The following is a 10906-nucleotide window of genomic DNA, read 5'->3' as shown; positions in this document are numbered from 1 at the left end:
AAAAAAGGAGAGGAAATTCTCTGAAGCAGCGATCCAGCAGAAGGAAACATGATTGATCTAGAAAAACAGCAGAAAGAAACATTGGCTTATGCAGAATTACATTCCAATCATGTTGCCCAGCAACATCTATCACTTCAAACATATGTTACGGAAACAGTTGAAATATAAGCAATGTTTATGCCCTACATCCAACAGCTTAGTAGCTAAAGGTGAAACAAAAGCAAGATCAAAGCAAAAGCAATCAAACCTTACACTAGCTGCATTTCAGAATGAATTCCAGCAAATTCACAGATCAGAGATGCAAGGCCACATTTTAACTCAAGTTCAACACTTGTATGTAAATATCATCAGTCTCACAGGTTCAATCCAGCATTCCAGATCATTACAACATATCACAAGTTCACAATAACCGCTCCAGCCAATCGAAACTATTTTTTCGCGCTTCAGAATGCTCCTATGTAGATGAAGAAAGATGGCATCCTAACAACCTTCTTCAACTGGCCCTTCAGAGTTGCTGGAGCCAGGTTCCTCCATGGTGGTGTCCTTGCTGAGCGCATCTATTTCTCTCTTCTTCGGCTGGTTGAGAACTGGTCGCTGGAGCTTCAAATGGCATCAAGCTAATAGCTATTGCCGCCTTCAGGTCGTCATCATCCTCCTCTTGCATCATAGTCATGTCCTTTTCTTCGTAAGGTTGCTGACGAGGTACTTCAGTCTTGGTGCCTGGAACTTCAAGGCCCCTCAAGCCAGCGGCTACCCCCACTGTGAGATACCTCCTCGAGGCCATCACTATAGCAGTGTTGCTCTGTTGTTTCTGCTGAGCCTTGAAGCGTGAATGTGTAATGATCTTGGCTTCCTCAGGACGCAGCCACTGGCCAAAATCGTTGTTATCAGAAGGGCAGTCCCTGGGGAAAGTGCCCCTTACCACATAGATGTTTGAGCCAGGACCCCTCATGTTGTCAAGGTAATCTGAGAGGAAAAACTGAGAGAGGTACTCAGGGGCCGGATACAGACTATCGAAGTTGTACCACTCCTCATCCACGTTCCTAATGCAGAACCAGTGATTCTGGAAGTGGCAGATGAAGGCAGTTTCCAGTTCAGGCTTGGATTGGGATCCCGCTGCAGCTTGGGAATACATGGGGATAAATTGGAGGTCCCATACCTCTAGTGCCCTCTTCAAAACCTATCAATGAAAAGAAACATAGGTTAATGAATCATGAAATAATGTGTAGTTATTCCAGGAAATGAGCAGAGCTAGCAAACATGTGAACTTGCATAATTCTGCTAGTTTACATCCTACCACCAGAGTAAAGAATGGATGCAACATTGCAATTGATGGAAGACATCACAAGTAACAAAGCTTATGAAAATGGAACACACAAACCAAAAGGAAGATAAGCAATAAACTTGGCAAATTTCTTTTAAAATAAAATAATAACAAGTGCCATCAGCTCTATATGGCCCCATAACCTGAGTCCATTAGTGCATACCTAAAAATTTGCTTACTGTTGAGTTATCTATACTTCAATAACTATGTACTTTCTAAACTAAAATAGTCTATTTATTCACAGATTTATATGCGACTCTTCTTCTTTATTGCATCTACTGGTTTTGAGCCAACTTAAATTTGAATGAAAGAAATAGTGCAAAACTTCAAATTCCAAAGTTTTATGGCCTGTATTGATGATGCAAATCTATCCAAAATTTCCAAACGTCTCATAAAATCACAAAATTACGATTTAGTTCGATAATACCTATTGTTGTGAAGTTCCTATAGTAATAACTTCCACAATAGCACTAACAGGTTTTACAAAGTCCCAAAATTTAACTGTACCATCTTTTATTAACAAAATCCCCCATACCACCTTCAGCTTATAGTAATCGGTGGATTGACCAAATTTGTAGTGGAGGTCCTTCCTAAGGTCAAAAGCGAAAACTAAAGTATGAAACAAATTTCAAATAACCCAAAGCTGTTATAACATATATGATCCAAAGTAGTAACTTTTTTGTGAACTTCGCTTCTGTAATAGAATATCACTTATCAATCATGATGTGTGTACCTGTGTGGTACGTGCATATTAGTAAACACCAATAATGAACCATTACGAATTTGCGCCCACTGCCCTCATAAATTGAGATGGGCGACAATACATAAAGAGACCTACTTCATGGTGGTCCATTTTATTATTTTTCTCACAAGCATTTATGCAGAACCCCATTAACAATTACTTCCTTTTTTTAATTGATTAACAATTACTTCTAGAAAAGAAAAGAAAATCTAATATCAAAATTCGGACAAAATTAACCAACACGAATGGCGGCGGCGTTCTTTTTTTTAGTTAAATACTTCTGTTTAGAAAAGCCATCTTATAAGCTTATGTTCAGAAAACAATAATAGTTTTCTGGCTAGATATTAAGTGCATGCAAGCTTATTGTTTGAGCCCCAAAAGGAAAATATTGTTTTACAGTTTTTCCTTTTCATACACAAGCTATACAATGTTATTTCGCGGGAAAATTAGAAAAGCCATCTTACAAAATGTGCCTACACACTACAGACCTGATACACGAAAATGCCAAACGGAGACCGAGCTCCATGGAGGCCTTTATTTGAAAACTTCAAAATTCAAACTTTTCAGTTTCAAACAATTCTGAAAATAAATACACATATACCTAGATACATAATGTACATGTGTGCAAATTTTTAAGCTACACAAAAAAGACAAATTTGAGGCTTTTTAGCATATGTACTGTTCATCTTTAAAGTCCATGATTTTGTTTTTTTGTGCAGCTCGCAATTCAAGGTATTTCATCCTAAAATTTTTCACACATACACTTTACATCCTTGCATACATGTCTAATTTTTTTCATAATTTCTTAAACCGAAATTTGTGAATTTTGAATTTTTCAAAATAAAGGGCTCCATGGAGCTCGGTCTCCAAAATGCCCTACTCCCTGATACAGTCCTACAACCCAGCGGTGGTATTCTTAAGTGAAACAAAAAAGAAAGTTCGAGAACTGGAAAAGTTGAAGTGGAGCTTGGGTTTCAGACATGCTGTTGCGGTGAGTTGTGTTGGAAGGAGTGGGGGACTAGCTTTGTTGTGGAGAGACAGTGTGCAGGTGACAGGGCATGGTGCCAGTACTACTTAGATGCGACTATTACTGTTCATGACAAAACCTATAGATTTACTGGAATCTATGGGGAACCATGTACTGAGCAGAGGATGAAAACTTGGGACGCGTTGTGATTTCTTAAAGCCCAAGATAATCTACCATGGCTGTGTGCAGGGGGCTTTAACGAGGTGTTATTCCAAGCAGAACAAAAAGGTGGGAATCCGAGAAGTTACGCAGATGGAAGCTTTCAGGGAATGCTTGGCCGACTGTGGCCTCGCGGACCTCGGTTTCTCGGGATACCCATTCACTTGGGACAGTAAAAGAGATGACGACGAGAACATACAAGTTAGGCTGGACCGTGCAACATGCAATGAGGCCAACTCCACCGCGCGACCCCAAACGGACGTCCGGATTGGCCGGATTTTGTCTCTTTGGGGCACCGATGGGTTCGCCCGTGTCCGCCTTTGTCAGATGGGTCGTGCGTGCGCGCACCGCGCGGCCGCACCCCAAATCGTGTCCGGGGTGGACGTGAATAAAAGAAATATTAAAACTAAAACGAAATAACTAAAAAACTAAATAAACACATTTAAAAAAAACATAAAATATATATAGGGGGCGGCCACAAAACGGCCCAGTTTCCACGGCCACTTAAAAGGCCCATTTTTCATAATTAACATATAAAAAAAACAAAAAAAACGCCTCCGCGCTCCCGCGCGCTCCTGCCGCGCCCGTCGGTGCCGTGGCCGTCGCCGTCTTCACTGGCCGCCGGTGTCGTCGTCGTCGCTGACGAGGTCGACGTACTCCGGCGGCGTCCAGAGGTGGGCCGGAGGTGCGTGGTGGACGGGGGCGGGCTGGACGCCCGGAGGTGCCTGCACCACCTCCTCCCGTGGCGAGGCCTCCCGCTCCGGTGACCGCGGCGGAGTGGGGCACCAGTTCACGCCCACGCCGGCGGCCATCTCCGGAGCAGTGCAGGACCAGCCCCACCCCTGGCCCAGCAGCGGCTGGAACGCGGCGGCGGCAGCAGAGAGGGCCATGGCCTCCTCCAGGCCGTCCCACTGCCGCTCATCGTGCGTGTACATGGAGTCGTCCATGACACGCTGTAGGAGACGGGCCTCCTCCTCGTCTGTCATGCGAGGAGGTGGAGGGGGCGACGGAGACGGCGATGGCGTGGGCGTGACGCCGCGGACCCGCCTACGCCCGCGCCCCTGGGCGCGCTCCCGTGGCCGCCGCGGCCCCGTCGAGGTGCCGGCGAAGAAGGAGGCGCGCCTGGTGTCATGCTCGTCACGAAACCAGGTGTCCCACAGCGGGGAGTCGGGGGCGTACCTGGCGTCGTAGAATAGGTCGTCGGGGAGGAGGCGGCGGCGGCGCTCGATCTCCTCGTCGCGCGCACGGCCGCTCGTCGGGACCGGCGGGATGGGGACCCGGTCGGCGGAGAGGTGCCAGTTATTGGGGAGATGGGCGTCGCTCCAGGGGAGCGGCGTCCTCATCTCCCAATAACGGCGGCACACCGACACTCGGACGTAATGCCGGTCGCGCTCGCCGGCGGACGTGGGCGCGATGGAGAAGGCGGGCGGCGCGGGGGCCCGGCGTGGTGGCGATGGCGAGGCGGGCTCCTCCTTCACCGAGCCGCGGCGGCATCCCGACGAGGAGCCGGCCTCGCGGTCGTGCCTGCCTTTGCGGCCGTAGTTCCAGAGGCCCATGGCTGCGGGCGGCCGGCCGGCGAGGTCTAGGCTAGGGTTTGGGACGTGGTCGCCGCTGTCGGGTTTCGAGGAGGCCGCGGGGTGGCGTGGGGCAGTGTGGACGACGACCCGTCCACGCTTCCCACTTAAAGAAGGACGGCGACCGCTCGACGTGCGGATGACAGGTGGGGCCGCCCGCTCGTGCGCATTGATGTGGGCGGGTGGGAGGTAGGTGGCCGCCTGCCACGCGGCCCCGACGCGGACGAGCGCGCGTCCGTTTGGTGTCCGCCGCGACCCAAACCCGGCGCAAGTTTACGCTCGAAATGGGTCGGCCCGGACACAAAACAGACAAGATGGGTCCAGGCCGTCGCGCGCTGGGCCGTCTCCTTTGTCCGTTTTATCCCAAACGGACGGGGCCGGACAGGATAGGGTCGCGCGGTGGAGTTGGCCTGATGATTTTATTCAGATGTTCCCGGAGACTATTGTTGATCACATTCTTACAGAGGAATCTGACCATGTTGCCCTCGTTATCCGTGCCCTTGTGACACCGGTCACAGGGTAGCAGTAGGATGCACATGGGGTTTCGCTTTGAGGAAGCCTGGACTAGGCATGAATTGTATCATGGCATGGTCATGGATGCATGGTATGCAGCCGACCATGGACAGAGTGGGCTACAAGCGGTGTGCACAAAGCTGGACGCAGTTACCAGGGACATGCAGAGATGGAGTAGGGACGTTTTTGGCTCAATAAAAAAGTAAATCGGGAAACTGAAAGGCCAGCTACGTGACGCCAAGGAACGAGCCCTTAACACAGGTTACATGCAGGAGATTAAGGAGATCGAGGGGCAGCTCCATGATCTGTTTGAGCGCGAGGGGATATACTACAAGCAACGGTCCAGAATAGATTGGCTACAATGGGGTGATCAAAATACAAAATATTTTCAGAACAGAGCCACGCACAGGAAAAGGAAGAACACAGTTAAAGCGCTAGTAAAGGAGGATGGCTCTCGTTGCACTACTGATGATGAGATGCGAGTGCTGGCAGATTTTTATAAGAGTTTGTTCTCGCCAGAGGGGTCGGAGGAGACAGAGAAGTTGCTGCAGCATATTGACGGTGTGGTCACAGAAGAGATGAACTCATGGCTGACAGCAGTCGTGACAAACAAGGAAATCGAGGAGGCATTGTTTCAGATGGGGCCAACAAAAGCTCCGGGTTCGGATGGACTGCCAGCGATGTTTTACCAACGCCACTGGGTGTTGGTCAGGGATGATGTATGCAAAGCAATCCGGGAGTTTTTAGCAGGGGCGGCGGCACCAGATTCTTTTAATGATACTGTTATTGTCATGATCCCAAAAGTTAACTCTCCGGAGCTACTATCTCAGTTTCGTCCTATCAGCATGTGTAATGTACTATACAAAATAGCGGTGAAAGTTTTGGCGAACAGGCTGAAAGTGCTACTTCCGATTATGATCTCTGAAGAGCAGAGTGCGTTCATGCAATCAGGACGCGGAAGAGGAAGAAGCCGCTTTGTGCAGTTAAGCTGGATATGATGAAAGCGTACGACTGAGTTGAATGGAATTTTCTTGAGCAAATGATGGCACGCTTTGGCTTCACAGAGGGCTGGATTCAGATGATTATGTGTTGCATCACTTCAGCCAGGTTTTCGGTAAATCTTAATGGGGGTCTTTCACACAGTTTCGTACCTTCTAGGGGGCTGACCATACCTTTTTTTGTTCTGTGTTGAAGGTTTTTCTGCGTTACTGAAGCATGCTCAGAGTAGAAATGACATTAAGGAGGTTTCCTTTGGGAGCACTGGCCCCACGGTAACCCATCTTTTATTTGCTGACGATAGTGTGGCTTTCCTTGAGGCATCCCAGGGTAATTTGCAGGCCTTGCGAACTATTCTACAGGACTATGAGGTGGCGTTGGGTCAGAAAGTTGATTTGCAAAAATCTATCTATTTTCTTCGGAAAAGGCTGCATGGAAGAGGACAAAGATGCTCTCAATGGTGTTCTAGGTATCGGGTCAGAAGCACTCAATGAGCGACATCTTGGCCTTCCCACAGTGGTGGGGAGATCAAAGGATGGAACCTTCAAACATGTTCGAGAGTGTTCCAGTGGGAAAGTTGTTGGATGGAAATGTCAGGGTTTCTCAAAGGCTGCGAAAGAGGTACTTGTTAAATCTGTCTCACAATCAATACCGACGTATACCATGAGTTGCTTTCACCTCACAAAGAAAATGTGCCGGAACCTGTCTTCGATCTCTTCGAACTTCTGATGGGGTGAAGCCAATGATGAAAAGAGGGTGCACTGGATTGCATGGGACAAAATGTGTACTCGCAAGCAAGAGGGGGGCCTAGGTTTTCGGGACAGGGAGGCTTTTAACCAAGTGTCTCTGTTCAGGGTAACTCTTGGGACCGGACTAAGCTAGAGGATATGTTCAACACAGATGATATTGGTGATATTCTGCAGATTAATATTGCGGGACAACCGGACAAGGTGTTGATGATCACTTGGTGTGGAACTATACAAAGAGTGGCGAGTTCATGGTTAGGTCAGCCTACCATTTGTGCATTCAACAGAAGAAGGCAAAGATTGGGAGGCCGGAACCATCGTCCAGAGTCTTTAGCCACAAAGGATGGCTGGGCCTTTGGGACTCCATTGCACCAAATAAGGCTAAAATCCATATGTGGAGACTACTGTGCAACGGGCTAGCGGTTGGTGCTGAACTACATCGTCATCGGATTAAGGCAGGAGTATTTTGTGTAGCTTGTGGAAGGGAAGAAACACTCCATCATAGATTTTGGTCTTGCCCTCACTCAGCTATGTTCTGGGGGTATATGTGCTCGGAATTGGGAGCTACAGTGGCGACCCCGCCGAACTGTTTTGATTCCCAGAGTGTTGTATCTACGTAGCTGCTGTCTTAGTTCGCGGAACCTTCGGACGACGCTAGAGGAACAATTGTTCAAGGAGTCTGTGAGGTGGCTCACAAGGAATGAAACACGGGAGGGAAAGAGAATTGAAGAAGCGCAAGCTATTGCTAAATCGGTGATCCACTACATGCAGGAATGGCAGTTGGTGAAGGGCAGTTCAACTCGAACGCCAAAGCAGGTGGTTGTCGAGAAGTGGATGGTGCCGGAGCAGGGGTGGATGAAAGCCAATATCGATGGAGCTACATCCAAGGTTGGTGATAGTGCAGGTGGAGTGATGTTCAGAGACCACCATGGTGCATTCCGTGGGGGTGCCTGCTACTTCTTTCCATCGATCAGCAATCCGGAGACTGCTGAGCTCCTTAGTTGCCAGCGAACTGCCCATCTTGCAGTCGAGCTGGGTGTCCAGAAGATTCATATGGAGCTAGACTGTAAGTCTGTTGTGGCAATGTTAAACGAGATGAGAAAAAATCTATCTGCTGCTGGCCCGGTTGTGGAGGAAATAAAAGGTTTGCTGCGTTCGTGCCGGGATTCCCGAGTAACCTGGGTTAGGCTGACAGCCAATGCTGCCGCCCATTTGTTAGCTAGAGAGGGGGTGAGTAATAGTTTAGTTTATGTAATGTGTGCCTAACACCCCACCAGACATGGGCGGAGCCAGGGGCATTCCTTGGTATTCCATGGAATACCAATGATTTAGGGCAACAAAAAATTTAGATATACCGAAGCCTACAGCTACAGGATACTTGTCCAGCCCACGCAACAGCCAGCAACCACAAGCCCAGCCCAAGCAAGTGACGTAACAGGGAGTCCTCAACTGATCAGTGGGAGGAGCAGGATCCAGACTCCAGTACGCTCTCCCCTGCTCGGCTGCTCCCGACCTAGCTAGCATACTGCATGCAGCTGTGTATTGTTCAATTTCAAAATTAAACAAACCCAAGAAATTCTTTATTGGCAAGAACAAAACTCCAAAAGTGCTATTGAATGCAACCACTTGGAGCTATGCTGGATAGTTCACTGCCAGGCTTTGCACATGTCTACATTAGCAACTGATTACTACTTTGTTTGATGAAATGCTCGAACAAATCTGATTTTTTTTTCTTGCGTTCTTGTAATATAAGAATCTGCATCATTTCAGACATCTAGTTTGTTTTCTATTGCATTGGGGAAAAAATCTAGCTCGGCCGCTTTATATTGCATTGAAAAAAAGGCAACATTGACAGTTTCTATTGCAATGCAAAAATAAATAAATTACAATTAATACCAGGCTCCGCCATTAATTTTGATGTGGTCTTAGTGAGATCCCAGAACTCGTTGAATAAATAAAGTGCTTGATGGCTTTAAGAAAAATCTCTAATCTAATAATAATCTAAAAAAAATAACACGGAGGATCAAGTCGAAAGCAGTAAGCGAGCCAGAGAGAGAAGGAGGGGAGGGGAAATTCACCTCAACGCCGAAGTCCCCGTTGTCGGAGACGTTGTGGGATCCCTGGCCCTCGGCGAGGAAATCCCCCGCCCCCACGCCGCCGGCGCGGTACATCACCTCCCGCTCGCGGGCGTCGAGGTCCGCCGCGATCTCCAGGAGGTCCCCCTCGCTGAAGAACGGCCCCTGCAGCGCCGCGTTGAGGGCATGGAGCCCGCAGAGCTGCCGCACCTGCAGCTCGTGATACAGCATGCCGGAATTCCCCGTCTTGGCCTCCATTGCCCCGGCCCTCCTTCAGAAGAACTCCGGCGGCTCCCTCCCCGATTTGACAGTGTGCGAAGAGCGCTCCGGCCATTGGGCTGATTTATAGCCGGCAGCAAGGGAAAAGCGGCGCTACAAGACAATCTAGGATTAATCGCGGATTGCAAAAGTGAATGAGCACAATTTATTGACGGGAATGAGGGGGCGAGGGTTACCTGCGCGGCGCTGGGGTCGTGGTCCTGGCGGAGGCGCGCGGCCGTTAGGGGTGGGAGGAGGCTGCGCGGCGAGCGTCCGCCACAGCTTGTTCCGGCGCGAGCGCCCCTGCCCACGTGTCGTCGGAGCCACGGAGGCGCCATTGGAGCCGCTGGAAGGCCTGAAACGCTATCTGCAGCTCGTCTCCGGGAAGAAGACGACCGAACCGTTTTTTCTGGCCTTCGTCGTTTTCTTCTGCTTTCTAGCCGGCGTTGCTACTGCCAGTGGCGACCCTATCTGTTTCTTTTTTTTCCCTAAAAAATTTTGCTCTTTTTGACAATTTCCTTTTCTTTTTGACATTGGCGACACCATTTCTTCTTTGTTAAGGTCGTGCAGTAAGATGTCGGATGATTGGCGTAATGACTCCACAGTGTGATGCATTGGGCGAGAAATATTCAAAGCATTTGATCTTAGAGACGTGAAGAAATATTTACAAGCCAATAGAACACGTCGAAGTTCGAATGCAACTTCTATATCATTTATTTCATTTTGGTTATGAATTTGTTGACTTAATTTATTTTTTCCAACATGTTAGAGAACATTGTTGTCTATGTCATGACATATATATGTTGAAGCCTAGGTCGGGTTAGGATCGAATTAGACGGGGCATTGAGTTTTAATGGGCATTCAACGTAGAAGCCCATAATGACCTTGTAAGGAGAAGAGCGGACATTTTAGGGTTAGTCAATACTCCTCCCATGTCCAAAGTTGCCGGCTTAGATTTGATAGTCCAGACGAGCAACGTTTCCTTCCTCGACATGCGAATATGTTCAATATACATTTGACAAGTCATTGAACCATATAGACAAGGTAGTATGTCTAAAGTTGCACCAACGTGCTACATCAACTCTAGTACTCTACTTCTACTACGAGTTTGCACGTCTAGTGGTAATCTTGTAATCTAAGATTACATCATTTCCTGATTTCATTTACTTGCACTATTATAACCTACCTCATATCCCCATATAATTTCCCTAGCCCTCGTTGAATACACACCTTTAGGTGAGAACTCACCAGACATACATCGCTGCAACATCAGAGTCATCATTATGCTCGAGGCACATCTAGCTCGTCCCTAGGGGCGAGGGGGCGGCTGCCTCATGCCCATAAAATTGAGGGGAGCACAACCAGAGTGAATGCAAGCATGGAACATCCCGCCCCCAACCATTAGATATGTGTGTTCACGAAGGAGGAAGTTGGAACGTTATTCTTCAGCTATGTGGGCCATGTGTCTTCTTTTGTTTAGCATTGGATGGTC

General features: G+C 48.3%; 1 protein-coding gene across 2 annotated transcripts; it reads right to left on the bottom strand.

The window, feature by feature from the left end:
- Positions 1-311: 311 nt before the first annotated feature.
- Positions 312-9843, bottom strand: LOC125526456 (ataxin-3 homolog). 2 transcript variants are annotated; one of them, XM_087526116.1, is made up of 3 exons: positions 9612-9843; positions 9160-9528; positions 312-1180 (listed from the first exon to the last, which is right to left on the bottom strand). In XM_087526116.1, the coding sequence occupies exons 2-3, from the start codon at positions 9412-9414 to the stop codon at positions 506-508; spliced, it is 930 nt and encodes a 309-aa protein (XP_087382242.1). In that variant the 5' UTR covers positions 9415-9528; positions 9612-9843; the 3' UTR covers positions 312-505. The 2 variants fall into 2 exon arrangements, with proteins under 2 accessions (XP_087382242.1, XP_087382247.1); XM_087526121.1 differs by having other exon boundaries at positions 9160-9494.
- Positions 9844-10906: the final 1063 nt, after the last annotated feature.

This window comes from Triticum urartu, chromosome 1A, assembly GCF_056163025.1.
Source record: "Triticum urartu cultivar PI428250 chromosome 1A, HENAU_Tu73, whole genome shotgun sequence".
In the NCBI taxonomy this organism is placed as follows: Eukaryota; Viridiplantae; Streptophyta; class Magnoliopsida; order Poales; family Poaceae; genus Triticum; species Triticum urartu.
This window is presented reverse-complemented; position numbering and strand designations above follow the sequence as displayed.